Below are 23,699 nucleotides of genomic sequence, written 5' to 3'. Positions count from 1 at the left end.
GTCAAACAAAGAGATTTTAGTGTCAAGAAAATACTGACATACATGAGTCACTGCATGTTGTGCTACAATAATGGTTAAGATGCCATGAATGACAGAGTTCAGGTGTCCGTGGTTATATGAGCTACAGACTCCTACTCAGTACTGCCTGATGGCTGTGCCAGCAACTTGTGAATGGTATGACAGACGGTTGATAATACAGACACACATATGTATGTAAATGTGAGTGAATGTGTAAATGGCAAAACTGTCGTGTATATCAGCAAAACTGAAAAAGTGCTAGAAAACCACAGACCATGGCATGTTTGCTCTCACTGTAAACAATTATACCCACAAGGAAACGAGGAAAAAGAAAAGCCACCAACAAGTTCACCAAATAAAATCTTACAAAAATGAAGAATATGAAAATGAAGTTTGCAAACTGCTCACTCTCCTGCACCAATGTCCATAGAGAACGTCCACCTTTTTTAGATGGCAGGGTCACATGGGCTGCTGACCTACTGTTACACTGTTTGGAAAATGTAAACCTGATCCAGGAATATCAAACACTGACGTAAAACTGTATTCATTAAGTAAAAGATTTAAGATTTCCTACATGCAAACAAAAGACACATTTCTCTCAAATACTGTTGACAAAGTCTACGTTAGTGAGCAGCAAACCTTCATTACAACAATCCATACACCTGGCAGGTGAGACGAGATAACAATTACAGAGTCTAACAAGGAGGCTAACGGGGCTAAGTACCTGTCTGCAAGTGTTTTCGACCTTTCACATATGTGTCTTTTTTCCATTCCTGTTCATGTCTCTTCTCATAGATACTACAAACCTCACAATCACTCACAGCATCACCGTAACCTGTCCTCACTTATCTATCCCACCCGCTCCACACACATCCAACACCTTGTCGCAGGGGGCCTGTGGAACTGCCAGTCAGCTACCCGCAAGACTGAGTTCATTTCCGGCTTTGCTACTGAGCAATGCCTGGACTTCCTTGCTCTCACTGAGACTTGGATAACACCCTCCAACACAGCCACCCCTGCAGCTCTCTCCTCCGCCCACTCCTTCTCCCACACACCCAGATCTACTGGAAGAGGTGGTGGGACAGGTCTGCTCATCAACCCCAACTGGACTTTCACTCTTTACCCACTGCCACACTTCTCTTCACAGTCGTTTGAATTTCATGCTGTAACTGTAACTCACCCAGTCAAACTAATCATTATTGTCATCTACCGTCCACCAGGCCCATTTGGACACTTCTTGGAGGAACTAGATGTCCTCCTCTCAAACGTCCCAGAAAATGGCCCACCACTTGTTCTTCTTGGTGACTTCAACATCCAGTCAGAGAAGTCATCCGATCTACTATTTCTACTTTCGTCTCTTTCTCTCTCACTTGCTCCTTCTCCACCAACTCACAAAGCTGGCAACCACCTTGACCACCTTGACCAACATTCGCTCTCTCTCTCCCTCCTCTCTCTCCTCAACTGTTCTATCAGCACTTCCTTCAGCTGACTCCTTCTCCCTCATGCATCCCAACTCTGCCACAGACACATTCCTCTGTACTCTGTCCTCCTCTCTTGACTCTCTCTGTCCTCTTACTTCACGGCGGGTTCGTAAGTCCTCCCCAGCCCCGTGGTTGTCGGACTCAGTGCGTACTGAGAGAGCCACGATACGGGCAGCAGAAAGGAAATGGAGGAAATCAAAACTCCCTGACGACCTGCTTTCCTATCACTCTCTTCTCTCCACCCTCACTGCCTCTATCTCTGCAGCCAAACAATCTTTCTATCAGACTAAAATTCAATCCTCTTTCTCTAACCCCAAAAAACTTTTCTCGATCTTCTCTAACCTCCTTGATCCCCCCACCCCCCCTCCTCCCTCCTCCCTTCTACCAATTCACTTTGTCAACTACTTCACAAAGAAAGTAGATGACATTCGCTCTTCTTTCTCAACCCCACCTCCTGATCTCACCTCTCTACCAACCACTAATTCAGCTCCTTCTCTATCCTCTTTCACCCCTCTATCTCAGGATCAAGTTCTTTCCCTAATAACCTCTGCCCGCCCCACCTCCTGCCCCCTTGACCCTATCCCCTCTCACCTTCTTCAGTCAATTGCTTCTGATCTTCTGCCTTTCCTCACCCACCTCATTAACACATCTCTATCATCTGGTTGCTTTCCGGACTCTCTTAAAGAGGCCAGAGTGACCCCCCTCCTTAAAAAACCCACCCTTGACCCGTCTGAAGTAAATAACTACAGACCTGTCTCTCTTCTTCCTTTTCTCTCCAAAACTCTGGAGCGTGCTATCTTTAATCAACTCTCCTCCTACCTTCACCGGAACAACCTTCTTGATCCTCTTCAGTCTGGTTTTAAAGCAGGTCACTCGACCGAAACTGCACTCCTTGCTGTCACTGAGCAACTCCACACTGCCAGGGCTGCCTCTCTCTCCTCTGTGCTCATCCTCTTGGACCTTTCTGCAGCGTTTGACACAGTTAACCACCAGATCCTTATTTCCTCCCTTCAAGAACTAGGTGTCTCAGGATCTGCACTTACCCTACTCTCGTCCTATCTTCAAAACCGAACATACAGAGTAACCTGGAGAGGATCTATACACCAACTCTCTTGGTTCTGTTATTCTCTCTCATGGTTTTTCCTATCACAGCTATGCCGACGACACCCAACTCATCCTCTCTTTTCCCAGCTCCGACACAAATGTAGCAGAACGGATCTCCGCTTGTCTGACCGACATCTCTCAGTGGATGTCTGACCATCACCTGAAACTCAATCTCAACAAGACTGAGTTTCTTTTTCTCCCAGGAAAGGGCTCTCCCACCACAGACCTAACCATCACCCTCGACAACTCTGTGGTAACTCCGTCTCATACCGCAAGGAACCTGGGTGTGACACTTGATGACCATCTCTCCCTCACTGCCAACATTGCTGCAACAGCTCGATCTTGCAGATACATGTTGTACAACATCAGAAGGATACGGCCTCTTCTAACCCAGAAGGCGGCACAGGTTCTGGTCCAGGCTCTTGTCATCTCACGCTTGGATTACTGCAACTCCCTCCTGGCTGGTCTCCCTGCGTGTGCCATACGACCCCTGCAACTCATCTAGAATGCAGCAGCTCGACTGGTCTTCAACTTACCAAAATTCTCCCACACTACACCTCTCCTCCGCTCCCTTCACTGGCTTCCTGTAGCTGCTCGCATCCGCTTCAAGACTCTAGTGCTTGCGTTCCATGCTACAAACGGATCCGGTCCAGCCTCCATCCAGGACATGATCAAAACCTACACCCCAGCCCGCCCACTTCGCTCTGCATCGGCAAACCGGCTCGCTGCCCCCTCACTGAGAGGATCGCAGAGGCATTTACAGAACTCGAGACTGTTCACTGTCCTCGCTCCCAAATGGTGGAACGAGCTCCCCATCGACATCCGGACAGCGGAAAGCCTCCACATCTTCCGCCGCCGACTAAAAACACATTTCTTCCGACTCTACCTCGACTAAAAAATATATATATATATATATATATATATATATATATATATATATATATATATCGCACTTATGACTAGCACTTCATAGTTTGATTTACTTGAAGCTCTTACTTACTTCTAGCTCTTATTTGTACCCAAATGTTTAAATGCACTTATTGTAAGTCGCTTTGGATAAAAGCGTCTGCTAAATGACATGTAATGTAATGTAATAAAGCATGACCATTAGGAAACACCTTCACTGGACTCTAACCTTGAGCTTTACACAGGGCGTTTTCAGGGGAGCGGAGCAGATTCTGGATTGTGGCTGCTTTAGATGGGACTTTTATTTTTGTTATCAGACCAATGGACGTCTCCTCCTCAGGGTCTAACATGGAGCCCGCTGTCGCCGTCGTTGATTCAAAGCATCACCCATTGGTGACGAGCACCATGGGGCTGTGCATAATTACACAGCATGAGGTGATGGTGCTGGTGAAGGAGCCGAGCGTGATATCCCTGCACATTGACATCAATAAAATCTACCTGTGTCTGCTGTCCATAGCTTATGTCTGCCAATACCATGACCCCTCCACCATGAGCCACACTTCTCATGACACTGAGATAAGAAAACTGCTCGCCAACCCCACACCGTACCCACTGGTCACCATCTATCTGCCCTAAGCAGTGTAAACAGGGATTCATCTGTGAAGAGATCACTTCTCCAAAGTGCATAACACCATCAATGTTCATGTCCGCAGTTACAACTGCAGTCAGGTCAAGACCTGGGCACTCGGCTTCCATGAGTGGAAAAAGCGGGAGCAGACAGTATTCCAGACCTACAGTAACCCTGCACCCGCAAATTGGAGAATACTCAGATGTCACAATAAAAGCATGTCAAATGAAAAAGATAAGCAAGCTTTCAGTCCTGTACCTGATTTGAAGTGATCACTTCACAAGCAGAATCCATTGCCTGCGAGTTCCCATAGCTCCATCTTCTATACTTGCTTTAAGCACAATCTATGGCAGTGATCCACTTTTACTGTCACTCAAGATCTTTGGGAATCTGGTAGACCAAAGAGGCAAATTAAGAGTTGCCTGACAAACGGTCTGGTATGCACGTCGGCTTCAACCATTTGAACAAAGCAGATTCCGGCCAAAACGGTGATGTTTTGTTTCTGAGTGTTGCACGGACAGGATTGTGCAACATCAGCGACCACAGCTCTATTTCCCGCTCCTTCAAAATTGGTGGCTTGACGTTGTGTTGCATGAAAGAACTGCACAGTTATTTGTCATCAGACCAATGGACATGTGCAATGATCATGCAACATCTAAAAGGTATGAGCTGCCAGGTGGCCGGGTTACTATTGTTAATGGTGCAGTGCTCACTAAAATAGACTAACAACTATTTGTGAATCAAATTTAAGAGAACTCAGTAGGAAATATTACATTTTTTACTATACTTCATGGGAAACACGGAAGTGTTTTTGTTGAGTGTAAAATTGAAGACTTTCTCTATGGACATTGGTGTGGGACAGTGCAAAAAACATGGAAATATAGATTCAATTAGAATCTAAAAACATATGAATCCTGAAAATACTGAGAAAAAACCCAGCACAGAAACATTTTAGATTGTTAGTCCCTGTTTTCATGCTTCCAATGCTCCTCAAGAATATTCTGAGCTCTTCTAAAGAAGCATGTTTACTAACTGTCCTCCAGGGAGGAGAGAGGACAACTGGAGACAAAGTCAAAACAAAGCTGTTGTAGATAAATGTAAGTAAAGGCTTTTTTTTGTTTACATGTGCCACGTTGGCAGGTTGACTGGCTGGTTGCAGGTCAGAGCTGACAGTCATGTTGCGGAGGATTCTGGCAGCTGGACTCCACGCAGAGTTCCCCCCCGGAACTGACACACCTTCAAAACAGAAAGAGGTTAAAGGTGAGCACAAGGCTGAGTTAGGAAGAAGTAACACCTGGTACTGTAATATCATTAGATTAAATGTGTTCTCATCTGTTCCCTCTCCAATGGTGAATGATAGGGCTGGGCGATATCGATATTTTAACACATATCGATATATTTCTAAACGAGATACAACACGGGACAATTCGCTTATATCGATATAGTTCATTTTGCGTTAAAATGACAATACGTGGGCCGCAAGTTCGCAGCTATTTCTCCTTTCCCTGCGTCCCTACAGAGACACACACACACACACACACACACACACACACACACACACACACACACACACCGGGGCATCGCACCCATGGGGGATGTGGGTGTTGTAACACCCACACTTTTCCCAGTGAGAGGGTTCAACACCCACACTTTTTCTGCAGTTTTTCCTCAGTTTTGCCTCACTACGCTGCACGCTCGCTGCAGCTGCCTCTTCTCCCCCTCCACTCCCCCTCCCTCTCCTGTCGTTGCCTCAAACATGACACCGGCTTTGAGCGTGACCGGCTGATGATTGACTGTTTTGCCTTAAGTCCCGCCTCTCTTGGTCTCTTATGGTTCAGCTCGTCCTGAGGAGGCGTGAACTAGCTGGTTCATAGTTCACACACTTACTGAGTTTTGACTTATTTTCCATTACTGTCAGTCACTTTTGGACATATGGAAGCCCGAAGTTGTCAATATTGATAATAAAATATAAGAAATTATTTATTTATCATATCAACAAGCTGTGTTAGATATCTATGTGAAATAATGAGAAAATTGTTCAAACCCAATTAAGCATTCATTTTCACAGATACAATTTTTATTTTATTAGTCATGTTTGTTCCAATTTTATTAAGTCCGTTTTTATTTCTGTTAAAATTGTAACAGTATTGTATTTATGACTTAATTACTGTATATTATTGTCATGCAGGAAAGGGATTTGTTAAATTTTTTTCAAGGAGCATTTTTATTTCAGTGACCTCTGACCTTTGGCATGTGGCTTAAACTTATAATGGATTGTTTGCTTATTTTTTAAAGGGTTTGCCTCTGGAAAACATTTGATCTAATATGCCGTAATGCTTTGGGGGAAACCCCAATGAGAATCACCATTCAGCTAAAAAATATCCAGAAATGACTTTTAGTGCATATCGCCCAGCCCTAGTAAATGATATGTATTTATATCGTGCCGTTCTAGTATGGATGAACATTCAAATCTGCTTTACACTCGCTTTGCCATTCACACCCATTCACTCACACATGGATACAGCACATCTTTCAGAACCATTCACACCACCAGCACGGCCGTCGGGTCCTGTGTGTCGGTCCTGATGTACTGACCCTGCCGAGTGCTCTGACTGATGGCAGCAGCTGCAGAGCGAGCCTCTGTAGGTGGTGCCGCTCCACTGCCAGGTAAAGGGGGCACCGTGGCACACAGGTTGATCATCGCACTGCCTGTAGACAACACCGGGTCTTTGCTGCCGGGGGGGCCACCCCGCCTCCTGGCCGTGCCCGACAGATTAGGGGGCGTTAGTGCTACAACCTCAGCTGGTGTCCAGTTGAGGTTGGTGCCCTCCTTCTCTGTGGAGGAGTCGTCATCAGAGTCGTCGAACATTCGCTCGCTGCGGTGCTCGGGTTTTCGTGGGGAGGAAGTCGGAGAAACGGAATAGAGTTTTTTGGGCCCCGGTCTTCTGCGGGGACTGGACTCCTCACTGGACGAGCCCCCGCTGGACTGCTGCGTCTGCCTGGGACTGTAGCTTCCACACGAATGGGAGTGCTGGTCGTAAAACTCTCCCTCGCTCTCCTCCTCTTCCTCAGGCTCCATGTATGTGAGTCTAGGGTGATACAGTGCTTCATCCTTCCTGCCTTTGTCTGGAGAAGAGCAGGAGAAGAGCTATTATGCTATTATCAGACACTAATGACATGTTTCTGATCATTACACTGTGGTCAGTTAACATGTAAAGACAGATTGCTCTGAGAAGATCTCTCTCACTCTCTCACACACACACACACACACTGCTCTATACGTGTGATTTATTGCTTTAGCAATGCTAATGCTATAATGACCATAAAGTATACATTTAACCAGTTCATATACAAACTGTAAATAGTACAGACGAAGATATCCACCTGCTCCAATCCTATTCTTATGTTACATTTAGAAATGTTTGGTAACTTGTCTGTTTTATTGTCCTTGTCATGACTTCTTTTTCTGATTGAAGTGTAAACGCACAGAACAAACCCGTGTTTAGTGTGACTTCCCCTTACACTTGAGCGTAACTCTTTCCATCTGTAACCTGGAGTATCCCCTATTGTGGCCAACTGCTATTTTAATTACACTCCCTGGGCTTCACATATTAAACTTGAAGACTACTTACATTTTTTTTCAGTCTATTTATGGCGATCCACGTTGACATCACAACACTGTTTGCATCCCTTCTAATAATGATGACTTAAAAACATGACAGCCACAGCTAGACTTTGGTCCACATCTATACAATATTATATACATACATATATACAATTATTATCATTATCATTATTAATAATAATAATAATAATAATAATAATAATAATAATAGATAGGATACTATGATGTACATGTATTGATAAAAGAGTACATGAATGCAGGAAGAGCACCAACCTTTAACAGAATCTATTATCCAGTCTAGGGTGACAACCTTGATATCTGGGTGTTTCAGGGCACAGTCCAACTTGGGCTGGAGGGAAACAAACACATGATTGCAGAACAGAATACATTTTCCATTACATGAGTCTGTGTTAACGTGAGATCAGAAAAATCACATTTACCCCCTTTGGTTCCTTAAGCACTAGGTGGGTGACCTTCTTGTTGAGGTTAAGCTGACACTCTCCTCCATAGAAAGTTATGTAAGCCCACAAGGCATTGAGATCATCTGGAAGCTGCGTATAAGAAAAGGTCACGTCAGGGTACAGGTGTTCACAGCGTGACTACACCAACCTCTAGTACATGCACTGAATCTCTTGAAAACACGTGACATGTAGAACGTTACCCTGGGAAGACAAGCTGTCACACCAAAGAATATCTGTCCCGACTCTGGGGAAAATCCAGTGACTCTGTGGATTTCTGGGTTATGGAAAAACAACAGGAAAGTGATGCTACTCTTACTGAGACACCTTTATATTTGCAGAATATCAGAAAGGTTTAAAATGTCTGTAATTCTAAATATTAACATTCACATTAAGCTGAGCTAACACTTTTCAACCTTCAGTGCCTCAGGATCGATGACCGATTTCAAATGACACAAATTATTGTTGGCAAGGATCACACAACGTCCGGGTACGTCGTGGACATGTGAGATCGGACTTCATCACAAATACTGGAAACAACATACTGTACATGATAATGGATCATAAGGATCATGATTTCAGCTACATTTGACTTGATGGTGGAAGGATACGGTAACAGGTCTCCACATCGAACTGACAGGATCACCCAGGACGGCTGTAAGATATACAGGCAGTAAATACAAATGTATACAGCAGTAAAAAAAAAATAACATTTAGAAAATGTAGGTCATAGGGTACAGTAACTGACGCCCATGATCTACCCACGTCTCTGCAGTGGTGCATGTAGACAATCACAATTTGTTTGGCTTAGAATTGAGATCACGATTCTCTGGCATGACTTTTTTCTATTGCACTCATGAACAAAAGATTAGAAACATTCAAGTAAAGTGCCAAACAGTGTGATTTCTTCAGGCCCTGCGCAGTGGGTTCACTCGTGCCTGCTGCTGCACTAGCATGCAGAATGCAACGGCACTAGGGGTGCAACGGATCAAAAAACTCACGGATCGGATCGTTCCGCAGATCAGAGTCGCAGATCAGAGTCACGGATCGGATCATTTTTCGGATCAGGAAAAACAGTCTGGCACAATCTTTGGGACCCGCCCAAAGATTGTGCCAGACGTTTTGCACAACCGAATATGGCCTCATGTCTGCACCTATAAACACACCGATGGTGTTTGTGATGGCTTTAGCCCGGTCTGATTTTGCAACAAGGGGCTGCTTAAATGCCGCGGTGATAAACGGTTGTTGAGCAGCCTTCGTTTTCACTCCTGTCAGTGAAACACCAGGGTGATGCGTGGCCATGCTTGATGTGTTTCCACTGTCATATGGCTTTCTTGTGCCTCAGTGCCTACACACCGTCACGGTTTTATCCACTAACCTCTTTCCTTCGTCATTATATACAGGGGATTTAAATGACGCGGGGCGTTCAAGCTCCTCCGTTCCTCCGCTCGCCATGACCACGCTGTGTGTGGACTGAACATGCGCACAACTTTCTTTTTTCATAAATCAATCCGCGGATCACGTGTGTGCCGAACCGAAGATATTGATCCGAACGGATCACGGATCAATGACGATCCGTTGCACCACTAAACGGCACATAACTGGTCCCACAGTTTTGAGACGTTATATCAAAATGTGCGTCTTGATCGGAAAGCCTGTGCTATGACTTTTTCGAGTTTTGAGTAACCGTGGCAACAAAAACACAAATCATTTCCAAATACACATGAATGGGAAAGAAGGATCACAACCCAGCCCAGTTTGGAGCCTCACAGTGTCGTCATACTTTAACGTAGAGACGTGGTTCAGACTTTAAACGGACCTTTCTCACCTAACTGAAATGTTTGATACATATTAAGGTTTTTCAACAACAACAGTTTTTTTGGACATTTTCAGATTGTATAATGCAGGTGTTAGAAAGGTGTTTGGAAGGGGGAGGGGCTTGTGAGTCCCTCTCTCTCCCCAAGTTTTAAAGGGTTTCCTTTAAAAGTCCACCAGAATACCACTTTGTCTAAATACTTCAAGTTTCAATCCACATTTTCAGCTTTTATAATGCAGGTGTTAGAAACACAGATGTTTGGAAGGGGGAGGGGGGGAAATCAGGTAGTGGGAGGGGCTTATGAGTCAACAGTAAGACATTAACCTAAACACACACACTGCGTTGGATACGGAGAAGCACAGGAGCAGTGAGCAGAGAAAAAAAGGCTGGTCTCATAATAATTTCTTTTGGTTTTGACCAACAATTTTCATTTCGGTGCATCCCTAGTTATATTGTTGTTGCCAGTAAAGATGCTTCTTGTTCATGTGTTCCCCCAGCTACATGTTTTCTGTAACACAGAGTTTTGTTTTTGTGATTACTTGCCCATTTTGAGTTACTTGCCCTTACTTCATGAGCCACCATAAAGGTCCTTTAAAAAGCCTCAGAACGCCCATTTTTACCTCAGATTTCAGTCGCTCCGCCCCCTCGCCATGTGCTCCCCATAGTGAAATTTTCCAAGTAAAAACCCCCCGGCATGCACAGCAGCGAGCCTGCAGGCACTCATGTTCAACATGAGAGGGCGTCTGAGAGTGAGGTCTCACACAAGAATGAGTAAAAGTGACAGAGTGTGAGAGGAAGTTGTGAATGGCGAGGACTCAAAGCACAGCGTGCATGAACAAAGGATCACGTGCAGCATGAGCAAGCCAAACCACGTCTCCTCTGCGGGGGGGATTGGAAGCTTGTGGCTGCAGGGTTTCCTGGTTCACACATAGGTGTGAAGTGCAGGGGACACTGGGAGCATGACTCCTTCAAACAGTCCTTTGTGTTGGACTTCCATCATTTAAAAGCCCGCCTCTCACTATGCCATGCTCATAAAGGACAATGGAGATGACAGCCACACTGGGCCTGGGTCCCCAACATAATAAACACAAATACATAACTTTGTTTATGATGACAGTTAGTTATAATCATGATCACTTTCTCCTTTGTTAAACACGTATGACAGAGAGAGAGAGAGAGAGAGAGAGAGAGAGAGAGAGAGAGAGACACAGAGACAGAGAGAGAGACTTAAAAATGGGACTGACCAGGACCAAAGTGAGTGTAATACAGCACAAGCCTTACCTTGACCACCGGCAGATCAAACACCTCTCTGGACTCGCTCACTTCTGGGTTGTCTCCGTCTTCTGCAATGATGTGAGTGGCCAGAGCATTGTAGGACACTTCCTTCCCTTTTCCTGCTTTTAGAAGCTGCACAACCTGGAATATCAGCAGATTCTATCTCAGTCCAAGAGTGACGCAAACAGAAACACAAGCACAAAAAGTACTTTTCAACACATTTCTAGCTGTTACAAAAGCAGCTCACGTTATAAGATGAAGCATGCAAGCAAGATTTACTTTGACAGACTTTACAGATGTAATTACAGCAAGAGAATAACCAACTCCATCTGAGGAGTAGGTAAATGCAACAGGAGGATTTAGTTCTTTGCAACAGAGAGAAATGGAAATGTCTTCCATACTTGACCAGCAAAGCAACAAATGACCTTCCGTCTTGGATGTTAGCGTGTGTTCTGATAAAATTATTAATAGGGATGCATGATAACTATCGGTGCCAATCATTTCTGGCCCGATATTGGAAAGAATTACTTCACACAAATATGTGTCCAAAAAAATAAAATTGCCGATCAGTACAGCCAATTCGAATTAGCCAACACTCCCTTGGTTATGCTCATTTCCACCCTGTGAGCCCTGTGCTAACCCATGTAAACATAAACATGGCGTCGCCATCACAAGCATGGACCTTTTTCTTTGTTCTGTTTCCCACAAAAATAACATGACTGCAGTGTGCAATAGATGTGCAGCTGAAGTTCCAAGAAGGAAGGTGTCTGCAGCCGGTCTTCTGTTCTTCAATGCGGCATTTGAAAAAACGTCTGACCGAGACAATCAGCCATTATCTGCAAGTTGAAGCTACTGCATCATTTGGAGCCACATTATTAAGTTTCAAGCCCCCGACTCTTTGCAAAAACATGCTTACCACAACTGTATAATGTGCTCACAACACACATTCATACGCTGATCTTTCATTCTGTAATATCTCTTTTATTGACTGATGCAGCCGAGTGAAACACATGAGCTTTAAGAGTCATAACTGTTGTTATTTGTGTTGTGATTAAAAGGACAACAGAAGGTTCTTACGGGGTAAGACAACTGTCAAAAAGATGCGCAAATACATTTATTATTAACTTTATGAATACAAATTGACAACCGTGAGAATACGACTCAAAAAGTTACAACAAATCCAGTTATGAATTTACGAATCTTTACGAATGTGTATTGAAGATTCATCGATTTCACACACTGTGCATGCGTTCACAGCAGAGTTTACGCTGGCCAATGACTTTTGGCCGCTGTCATGTGTCAAGTTGTCAAAGGCCAAAATGTTATGGCGTTACATTTGGGCCATATTCGTAGAACAATGTGACATTTTGAGCACAGAAAAATATATTTTCCATAACACGCCAAATGAGTAGGATATTCAGCTTCTTAAATGTGAATATTTTCTTAGAAAATTAGTGGAAAAAGTTGAGCGAGTGCTCGGGTAAAGTTGAGCGCGCACAGAAGGGAGAGATTTGAAAGTGAGCGTGCAGCGGTCTGCAGCACAGGAGCAAGATTTTGTGAGGGCATATGAGTAAAACTGGGTTAGAGGGGTTATTATTGCACGTTAAAATGAATAATTGCAAACGTGCAACTACAGAATATTGAGCACAGAATATATTTTTTGCTCAAATGAAATTATATATAATTTCTCTTCAAAATATCATTTCTGTGCTTGTAAAATAGATTTTTCTGTGCTCAGAATCTCACGTTGTTCCTTCTCGAACGTGGCCCGAATAATGCCATAAAATGTCTGGTGGAAAAAATGCCAAATAATGAAATCAATGATTGAGTATTAAATATTCAGATACCTAACAAATTAACCGAACTATAAAATACTTGCTTTAAAATGTATTTTTTATTTTATCTTGTCCGAGAGTTTCCTGTGTCATAATGTGTTTTTTATAACTAAAGCAAACAGACATTATTCCCCTTTCTTTCCTCTAGCTCGGTTCAATCCGTCTCCATTTGTGTTATTATATCTAATGTTTATGTCCCCCTGCGTCCCCTTGGTGTAACGTCATAGCCAGAGATGTATAGTAAAGGCTATGAGTGTGAACATATCAGAATTGGCATATTTCAATGTTTAAGTCCAGCAGTAACAGCAGCAGTAACAGCAACAGCAGCAGTAACAGCAGCAGTAACAGCAACAGCAGCAGCAGCAGTAACACTCATAAACGCAGATCTCAAAATCATCTGCAAAGCCCTAGCAAGGAAATTGTATTCATAATTCACCCAGACCAGACAGGATTCATTAACGATAGACATTCAACGTATAATACATGCAGATTAGTAGATTAATTGGTTTAAAGCTTTTTTCATGATTAAAACAAGATTTCTGATTATTTAAGCTTCTTAAATGTGAATATTTCCTTTATTTCTTTGCTCCGCATAACAAAGAAATCATTAAAAGTGAATCATTTGGTTTTGTGGACAAAACAAGACATTTGAGAACATCATCATTTCCAGGTTTGACGAACGCCAATCAACATTTTTTAAGGTTTTCTGACTTTTTAATGGACCGAACGATTCATCGAGAAGATAATTGACAGATTAATCGATTATGAAAATAATGGTTAGTTGCAGCTCTAGTAAATATAACACACCACTGCACAGTTTACACACTCACACATTAATAATCCTTAATTTATAGTGGGTTCCATCACACAGTGGCATCTACAGCTAAACGTACACTTTCTGGTGGAATCCCACAAGCGTTGTCTTTATTTTGATACAGAGATCATTCACACAGAGCTTGTTATTGCATAGATATCATCCTCTGTTTAGTTTGGGCACGTCATTTTCAAGCAGGGACCCCAAAAAGAGGGTGAGGGGAGAATAGGTTACCATCACATACTATACCAGCATCAAACAGGACTTCAACACTACCATTTCTTTTACAATTATAATGACATTTCAGAGGACTGAACACTGTGTGTGTGACTGTTCTAGAGGTGGGCGATATGATGATATGAGATAAAGAAAGAATTGAGAAAGAATTGAGAAGGAATTAGGATGAGCTGAAGATCTGCCAAAGCAGAAAGACGGTATTATTGTCTACAGCAGTGACTCAAAAAGTGTAGTTTAAACAGAAGGAAACATTGTAAACATTAGATATAAAACAACAGAGACAGAATGAACCAAGCCAGAGGAAGGAAAGGGAAATAATGTTCACGTTTGTGGTTCAATATTTAGCATTTAGCAAATAAAAAAATAAAAAAATTAATAATTAAATAAATAAAAGGCGACTAGCAACAAATACCGACTTCCTGTAAAAAACCTTAATACTGTACGAGAATGCAAAATTCTGCTGTACAAGTGAGGTCCATCTAACTGTATTTACTGCAGGCAGAAAGTGGGACACACACAGTGCACAGTGTTAAATCTCTAAAAACAAGAAGTGTTCTAGTGATATCTAGTGTCTTTTCTCACACTGACTTTAGTTACTTGTCATTGACAGTAGTTGGTAACACAGTCAAACAGTCTCCAAACACGAGACGATGAATGACAGCGCAAGAGACAGCTGGAAATATGACGTCTTTGTTTTAAGTATCGTATTCGCTGCCTGCACGGAAACGCGATTTTAATGTTAAATGAAATGAAGTTTTTGAGTTTTGAGCCACATCGTCCACCCCTAGATTGCTCCTTTGCATGCTCGGCTGCTTCGTGACACACAAGCAGCATGCACAATAAGAGCATTCTTCACACAGCCTCACTGGAGCCCAGGTTTTCAGAGCTGAAGAAGAGCGGCTGGTGATCCATGGCACAGTGACTACAGAGACTGCATTGGCATATTATTTTAATTAGTTTAATTTTACACACTTTTGAATATTTGAGGCGGCATTCTAAGGCTCCCAAGGGGTAAATTATTGTTTCTTCTTGTATTTATCTTAAAGGTGAGAGAGAAAGTTTAAATAGCAAAGAACAAAACATTTCTTGATAAAAGCGGACTATTAATGTATGTCTGCAGATCATGTAACTTGCGACCTTTGATTTAACTTGTTAAATGTGAATATTTTCTTAATTTCTTTGGAGAACAAAGAAATCATTAAAAGTGAATCATTTTGGTTTGTTGTCAAAATAAGAACATCATCATTTTTTAAGATTTTCTGACATTCTGAACACGCGATTAATCGAGAAAATAATGGACAGATTAATCGATTATGAAAATAATTGTCAGTTGCAGCTCTAGATTAATTGTCCAGCCCTAGTCCCTGGCAGCTAGTGGTGCAATGGATCACAGCTGATCCGTACGGCTCACCCCCCACGGTTCGGTGCACGTGACCCGCGGATTGGCTGTGTTTTAGTCTGAAACGCAATGATTGGTTGAAATTGGTTTGGGGAAAAAAAGCCAGTTATGTGTTCACATGAATGCCGCATGTTTAACCTCTTTCTATAGCCTACAGTGATGGGAGCCCTTTCCGGCAGGCTCAGACCAGGCTAAAGACATTACTGACGCGATTGGAGTGTTAAGAGCTGCAGATATGGCCATACTCCGGTTGTGGAGAACAAAGGCTTTACCCTCGCTATACATATACACATATATATATATATACATACATACACACATATATACATACATACACACACACACACACACACACACACACACACATATATATATACACAGCGGAGAAAATAAGTATTGAACGCGTCAACATTTTTCTCAGTAAATATATTTCCGATGGGGCTATTGGGATGAAATTTTCACCAGATGTCAGTAACAACCCAAGTTATCCACATATACAAAGAAATAAAAACAAATGAGTCCACAAATGAGGTTGTGTGTAATAAAGTGAAATGACACAGGGAGAAAGTATTGAACACATGAAGAAAAAAAGGTGTAAGAAGGCACAGGAAGCCAGTATTTAGGAAGCAATCCTGCCCCCTATCAGTGCAAACTAATATTAGCTGGATAAGTCCTAATTGGTGGCCTATAAAGGTTTCTCATTACCAAGGTGACACTCAAGAAGCATTTCAAGATGGGTAAAAGCAAAGACCTGTCCCAAGACCTTCACAAGCTTATTGTAGACAAACATACGGCTGGCATTGGTTACAGATGTATATCTAAACTTCTGAATGTCCCAGTGAGCACTGTTGGAGCTATTATTCGGAAGTGGAAAGAACATCGTTACACCATTAACCGACCGCGACCAGGTGCTCCTCGCAAGATTACTGACAGAGGAGTCCATAGAATAATTAGAAGAGTTGTCTAAGAACCAAGGACCACTCGCGGAGACCTTCAGAAAGACCTTGAAGAAGCAGGTACAGTTGTTTCAAAAAAAACAATTAGTAATGCACTCCACCGCCATGGCCTCTATGCACGCTCACCACGCAAGACACCACTGCTCAAGAAAAGGCATGTGGAAGCTCGCTTAAAGTTTGCTGCACAACATTTGGACAAGCCAATGTTATACTGGGAAAATATAATCTGGTCTGATGAGACCAAAATTGAACTCTTTGGCTGTCATAACATACAATATGTTTGGAGGAGAAAAGGTGCTGCACATCACCCTAAAAACACCATACCAACAGTGCAGTTTGGAGGTGGGAGCATCATGGTGTGGGGCTGTTTTTCAGCATCTGGCACTGGCAGACTTCATGTAATTGAAGAAAGGATGAATGGAGAAATGTATTGTGATATTCTTGATAAGAATCTGCTGCCATCCACAAGGATGCTGAAGATGGTGGACATTTCAGCAAGACAATGATCAAACACAAAGCCAAGGAAACAATCAATTGGTTTAAGAGAAAGAAAATCAAGCTGTTAGAATGGCCCAGTCAATCACCTGACATGAATCCAAATGAATACCTCTGGAAAGAACTGAAGATCAGAGTTCATAGAAGATGCCCCCAGAACCTTCAAGATTTGAAGACAGTTTGTGTGGAAAAATGGGCAAAAATCACAGCTGATCAATGTGTGCGACTAGTTTCTCCATACAGGAGGCGTCTTGAAGATGTCATTACCAACAAAAGCTTTTCTACTAAGTATTAAATAAATTTCAGCAAGTGTATTCAATACTTTCTCCCTGTGTCATTTCACTTTATTACACACAACTTCATTTGTGGAGTCATTTGTTTTTATTTCTTTGTATGTGTGGATAACTTGGGTTGTTACTGACATCTGGTGAAAATTTCATCCCAATAGCCCCATCGGAAATATATTTAGTGAGAAAAATGTTGACGCGTTCAATACTTATTTTCTCCGCTGTACATACATATATATTTATATATATATATACATACACATATATATATATATACACATACATATATATATATATATATATATATACATATACACACACACATACATATATATATATATATATATATATATATATATATATATATATACACATACACACACACTAGGGGTGGGCGGTATACCGGTGTCATAGTCAGCACTGGTGTGACATTGCGCCATGATATGGATTTTGCAATACCGTGATAAATCAATTGAGCGCCAATAATCTCCTAATTCTAAATAATAATGCATTACATTTTCTTCAAAAGTTCAGTGGTCTGAATATCTGTCCTTATACACTGTATATCTTGTTGCAAATAAAAAAGTAAAACATATTCGGTGGTAAAAGGGGAGTGGCCATTAAATTAGTATTAAATACATATACATACAATGTATATTAAATACAGCACTTGCCAGAGCTGTACACGGAGGTACGGGTAATGAACGAAATTCGCCACCTTGACGCCTACTCGGCCACTACTGATTTATGGTCCAGCCGGACTACTGAGCCATACATTAGCCTCACCATCAACTTCATTGACAATGACTGGAAGTTGCGCAGCAGATGCCTCCAGACCGCCTTCTTCCCCGAAGACCACACCGGAGCAATAATTGCGTTAGGCCTGAAGGATGCACTTTCTGACTGGTGCTTCGATGAAGCGCGTCTGATGTGCATGACAACTGACAGCGGTGCAAACATGGTGCGCGCTCTGGAAATTAATAAATATACGAGACTCGCATGTTTTGGACACAGACTGCACAACGCCATTGGTAAATTACACTATGTAAACCTAACATTTCATATTCAGAAAATTTGTCAAGTCCTTTTCTGTTTGTATTAAAAAAAGAAAACAAAAACAAATTTAAGGCCACCACATTAGTATTGTATTCTTCGTTGTTAGTATTGTTTAGCCGTGATTCCTCTGGGGACCGGATCAGAAAGGAAAAAAAAACTACAAATATCAGATTAGAATATTATTAAAAAATATGTACTCCTCCCAAAACCTAACAAAAAAAGTAATACCGTGATATTATACCGTCACCGTTCAAAAGATGAAAAATACCGTGATATTAATTTTAGGTCATATCGCCCACCCCTAATATATACACACATACATATATATATATATATATATATATATATATATATATATATATATATATTATATTATTTGAAAGGGACCATGTGCAATTAAAAACATAAATGTCACCATTTGATGCATTACACCAGAGTTAGCCTTAGGCTAATTTACATCTGCAGTCCCTACCTAAAAATAAATACAACACAGATAACATCAAATATCACTCAGCAGGTAATGTCATGTAGAAGGACAAATAAATACAGCACAGATAAAACATTACCCAACAAGTAAGAGCATACAGCAATGTAGGAAGTGCCCCTCACCGGTGCACACACACGCACGCACGCACACACGCATATACACTCACACAAATAGCCACTGGCAAATTAGTGGGTGCACTGTTGTGAGAGTTTTAGGTGTTTTTTTATTTTAGCTTTAAACCCACCAAGCAGGTCACAGTTTTTTATATTATCTGGAATGGTGTTCCATTGTGTGACAGCTTTAACAGAAAAGGCTGCCTGTCCAAATGCTGAGTAGCGAAAGGGTACAGTGCAGCTGTGTACAGATGCTGTTCTAGTGGACCTTACAGAGCCACGGTAACAAACAAACCTTTGCAGACAGGTGGGAGCCAAGCCTTTTAGGATTTTGTAGACTGTGCATACGTTTGACAAAAATCTGAAATTTTCAAAAGATAGAAGATTGTGCCTGTGTAGTATGTCACAGTGATGGTACCTAATTGTCTTTTTGTCAAATATTTTCAGTGCCTGTTTATACAGGGATTCTAAGGGCTTGATTGTTGTTTGACTAGCCTGCCCCCAACAAGTGATACAATAGGAGATGTGTGATAAAATAAGAGCATGCAGAAATATTTTTGCAACCTCTGTGGATAGGGAGGATCTAATCTGCCTGAAGTTAGCCAAGTTGTATTTGATAGTTTTTGGCATCTTTTTGATATGTTTCTTGAGACTCAAATTTGGATCAAGTAGCACACCAAGATATTTGAACTCGCTGACAGTCTCAATCTGTTCACCTCTGATGTAGATGTTTACATCTGGGATGTTCAGCTTGGTGTTGGAGAAGAACATGCCTTTTGTTTTACTTACATTCAGGGTGAAACAGGATTGGTCGAGCCACTCTGCAACTCCAACCAGGGCGTTGGTTAGTTTAGTAGCAGCTTGCTGAGCTGATTTTGCATGTGTGTATAAGACGGTGTCATCAGCATAGAGTTGTACCTCTACGTCATGACAGTACAGTGGGAGGTCATTAATGTTTAAACTGAATAGTAGTGGGCCTAACACAGATCCATGCAAGTGTGTTGGACGAAAGGTTGAAGTTGGAGAGCTTAGACAAAAGGATGTTATGATTAACTGTGTCGAAGGCTTTACTTAAGTCTAAGAACACAGCTCCAACAACTCCACCTTTGTCCAGACCTAGTCTGATTTGCTCTGTTAGGTGGAGGATGGCTATTTCTGTGGAGTGGTGTTTTCTGAATCCAAATTGTGCTGAGTCAAGACCAGGGTTACAGCTATTTATGTGGTCTGTAAGTTGGTTTATGATGATTTCTCTTTGGTGAATGATAATCCTGAATCCGTGATCAGCGTTGCTTGCTTCATAGTTGTCATCTACCCGGTGTTTGTTAAAATCGTTGTGCTGACATTATCAAGTAAGCTCAAAGTTTCTTGTTGCACCTTCTCCAAACCAGACACAGCACAGCGGAATAGTGGAGTTTACTGCGCCGCATCACCTGCATCAACCCATAACGTATGTACAGTATGTAGCGAAGGTTTGTGAAAATAATACAACATTACTTTCTAAAGAGACAAGACTGAGTCCACTCTCCACCTCTCCTCATTAAAAAAAATAAAAGAAAGCAGTAGCAGGCCACTAAAATAATAATAATAATATTATTATAATAATAATAATAATAATAATAATAACAATAATAATGCATATAGGGTGCTGTCGCTAAATACACTAGACTCCTCTGTTACATTTTTATTTTAGACATTTCCCTGGTAATTGTTAGAGATTAACCCACATTTTTAGGTTTGTTAAGTGTTTTAAACTGATCTACAGTTCGGCATTGTTTGGCTTGATTCTTGTGTCAGACCTTTTTTTTGTGTGATGGGACGCTAACCAATCAGTGGTCGGCCGTCTGGCGACATCACGCATAGTATCGCCTCAGCTCGCTTAGAACCTCACCAGAGCGGGTACTAAAAAAAAACACCAGGTATCAGGTGCTATCGCTAGTGGAAACGCAAAATAACCGTGCCAAGGTGAGTGGAGACGCTGGAGATGCATCATAACAGCCTGTGCTGTAACCAGAAATTAAATAACAAAACAGTCACAACAAGGCAACATTTATCTTTTCTCTAACACAATGTTAAAAAATTAACAACTCAACTCCATTGTGGAGAAGATTTAAGCTTAGGCAACAAACTTGTGGCTTCAAAATAACTGCTTTAAAATAGCACCGTTTCAGTTCTCCTAAATGTTAATAGTGAGAAATAAAGGGTTAATTCTTTACTTATTTTGTTGAATTCTTTTTCCAGAAAAATAAAACAATAAAAGTACTGTTAAATGGTGGTAGAATCGTTACATTTTTATTATTCACATCCCTACTGTTAACCAGTTTAGAAAATCATTTAAATGACCTCTGCCATTTTCTGCTGACATATTAAGGCAGATGATGGTGAGGACAATCCTGAGGAGTCAAAGACATGCCAATAAAACTGTCCTGCCCCCTTAACACTGAGCTAAAGTAGTACCTGGATGCCCCTCAACTGCCTCTCTCAGAAGACCCACTACAATGGTGGAGGTCCCAGGAGCTGTAAAAATGAGTCTCTCTGACACTAGTATTGTAGCAGAGAAATGATTCTCCACTGCTGAGGATAAAGTAACAGCAGAGCAGTATTACTCTATACCATGTTAATCAGCTTCTTTCCCTGCAGAATAACCTTATTAATAAGGATGGCCAGTAATTCTGCATAGTCAAAGCTGTGTTAAGCATCATTTGATCTTTGGAATTATAACAAAAATGTTCATGTTATTTGAGTTTGATTTCAGCCTTTACAAATCATTTAAAAGCTGGAAGTAATGAAAGCAGCTTCCTTGTTTCCCGGCATGGTTATTTAACAGGGTTTTTTATTTTTCCTACGTTGTAGTCACTGAGAATTTCATTGTAAGGGTTAAGCTTAGATGTACGTAGTAATTTTGAATTGAAAAGAATCAAACCTAATGTTATTATATAATACTGACAATAAAAGAAACCTCTGTGCTAGTTATACAAAATAGTAGAATGAGATGCTAACAATAACATGTTGCTGCAGTCAGATACTTCATGAGCATGTTTTTAAAGACTGGGAATTAAGCAAAGAAATGCAGGGTTTGAATACTAACTTTGGAACATAAAGCAGTCTACGCGTCTGAGATCTGAACTAGGATATAACTATGTTAATGCTAAGCAGCTTTTCATTCAGCGAGCACTACTACACTTCTTACATTATGTACGACACAACACATGGTCAACCAGTACAATTTCCACCTCACTGTATTAAGATAGCCAGCTAGTTAGCTTCTCATGCACGATTTTCAACAACGCTAGATGCTAGCTCGTTAGCATGCTACAGAGCTAGATGAAGCTAACTTCCAGTCTCACCTTTTGGTCAATGTCCCCTACAACGTAGAATTTGACATCTTTGAATAGTTCACGGGAAACCGTAACTCCTTCTTCGGCCATGACTGTCCCAAAACTCAGTCATTAAAGCAGTCTGGAGGACAGCTTCTCACAACAGCGGACATTCCTGAATAATCCGCTCCGGACTCTCCGCTGCGCGCCAGCGCCAAACCGCCGAGCGACACTTGGACTGCAACATTCTCAGATGGCAGGGGGAGTTGTATTCCAGTTTGTTATTGTATAATAATGTTCTTCGCATTGTGCAAGTCTCTAATGCACTGTGTCTTTTCCACTTTACATGTGCGTTAACAGGATACGGTCCAAAAGGTATTATTTGGACGAAAGCGGACAGTATTACCTTTATTACGAGCGTGTAATCCCCTGTGAAATAAAGGTTGACGCTCCTGTCAAGACGCGTCACCCAGATTTGGCTGCAACTCGACGCCATTCTTCTTCTTGTTGTTGTTCTGATACATTTCCGGCAGGCTGTACGCGTAATGCTGCCCTCCACAGGAGGAAGTAGCACTTTTTATTCTACACTTTCACATAGGGTTTATAATTGCACTAACACAATCTTATCTATTACAGCATTTTCTTTTTTTCTTTTTTTAAATAATCTGCCAATGCACAATGCTCCAAGCTTAACTTGATTAAAATAAAATTAGAATGAGTTTCATTTGCACACAGTGATAGTGAATAATGTCCTCAATCTTCTCCCAGATTGTGATCATCCTCCTGCTTTTAACAGAAGGCTGCAGAGAGAAATAAATAACGATGTATGCCCCTCTGCTCATCTGACTACTCTCGCTGCCACTGAAACCCCAATTTATCTTTGCAGAATCTAAAACACTCACACTTGCTTTTTCTTTCTCTTTTTGAACGGCACAAACGTGTCTTTGTGGTAGTCCTGACAGAGTAGGTAAAATGTTTAATTCCGTAGGAAAACATCTTAATTGTTAAAATTATAATAGGTATTAATAAGTGCTCAAAAGCACTTCCCAAAGGCAGACCACCTAAAACAGACTGTGTTGCATATAAGCATTTTCCATCTCACATCACAACATATTGGGGACTTTCAAACCTGATTTATGATTTAACCCAACAAGATTTATGTAATGTTACTTTTGCAATGTGAACAAAACGCGTGGATTCTGAACATTGAACAGATTCAACGTTTGCTTAGTTATCACTTCATTTGAGTGTTGCCTGTGTCATTATGTTATCATTAATGAATTAAATTTGAGTAACAGATGCTGTTAAACAACCACACACAACGGTTCAGTTAAATTTGCACTGACAATCCATGTTTGTTTTTGATATAAAGAGCTTTAAGTTTATACAAATAAA

At 41.4% G+C, this 23,699-nt stretch overlaps 2 protein-coding genes across 3 annotated transcripts in view; one reads left to right on the top strand and one right to left on the bottom strand.

Moving 5' to 3' along the window:
- paxip1 (PAX interacting (with transcription-activation domain) protein 1) overlaps nucleotides 1–22,533 on the bottom strand; it is a 39,637-nt gene extending 17,104 nt beyond the window's left edge. Inside the window, exons 1-8 of one of the 2 annotated variants that reach the window (XM_058626395.1) lie at nucleotides 22,335–22,533; nucleotides 11,318–11,452; nucleotides 8,832–8,875; nucleotides 8,424–8,487; nucleotides 8,203–8,313; nucleotides 8,036–8,111; nucleotides 6,733–7,263; nucleotides 5,261–5,373 (exon numbers count right to left, since the gene is read on the bottom strand). In XM_058626395.1, coding sequence (XP_058482378.1) covers nucleotides 5,261–5,373; nucleotides 6,733–7,263; nucleotides 8,036–8,111; nucleotides 8,203–8,313; nucleotides 8,424–8,487; nucleotides 8,832–8,875; nucleotides 11,318–11,452; nucleotides 22,335–22,415 — 1,155 coding nt within the window. In that variant the 5' untranslated portion in view covers nucleotides 22,416–22,533. The remainder of the gene's footprint in view (nucleotides 1–5,260; nucleotides 5,374–6,732; nucleotides 7,264–8,035; nucleotides 8,112–8,202; nucleotides 8,314–8,423; nucleotides 8,488–8,831; nucleotides 8,876–11,317; nucleotides 11,453–22,334) is intronic. The other variant, XM_058626396.1, reaches the window with a different exon arrangement.
- On the top strand, nucleotides 972–3,094 carry LOC131457848 (uncharacterized). The gene has a single exon (XM_058626397.1). It carries the CDS (start codon nucleotides 1,269–1,271, stop codon nucleotides 2,754–2,756), a length of 1,488 nt encoding a protein of 495 aa, XP_058482380.1. The 5' UTR covers nucleotides 972–1,268; the 3' UTR covers nucleotides 2,757–3,094.
- Nucleotides 22,534–23,699: the final 1,166 nt, after the last annotated feature.

Source organism: Solea solea, chromosome 1, assembly GCF_958295425.1.
Source record: "Solea solea chromosome 1, fSolSol10.1, whole genome shotgun sequence".
In the NCBI taxonomy this organism is placed as follows: Eukaryota; Metazoa; Chordata; class Actinopteri; order Pleuronectiformes; family Soleidae; genus Solea; species Solea solea.
This window is presented reverse-complemented; position numbering and strand designations above follow the sequence as displayed.

Excerpts from the sequence above, each read along its gene's own strand:
- LOC131457848 (XM_058626397.1), top strand. The coding sequence starts at position 1,269 with ATGTCCTCCTCTCAAACGTCCCAGAAAATGGCCCACCACTTGTTCTTC.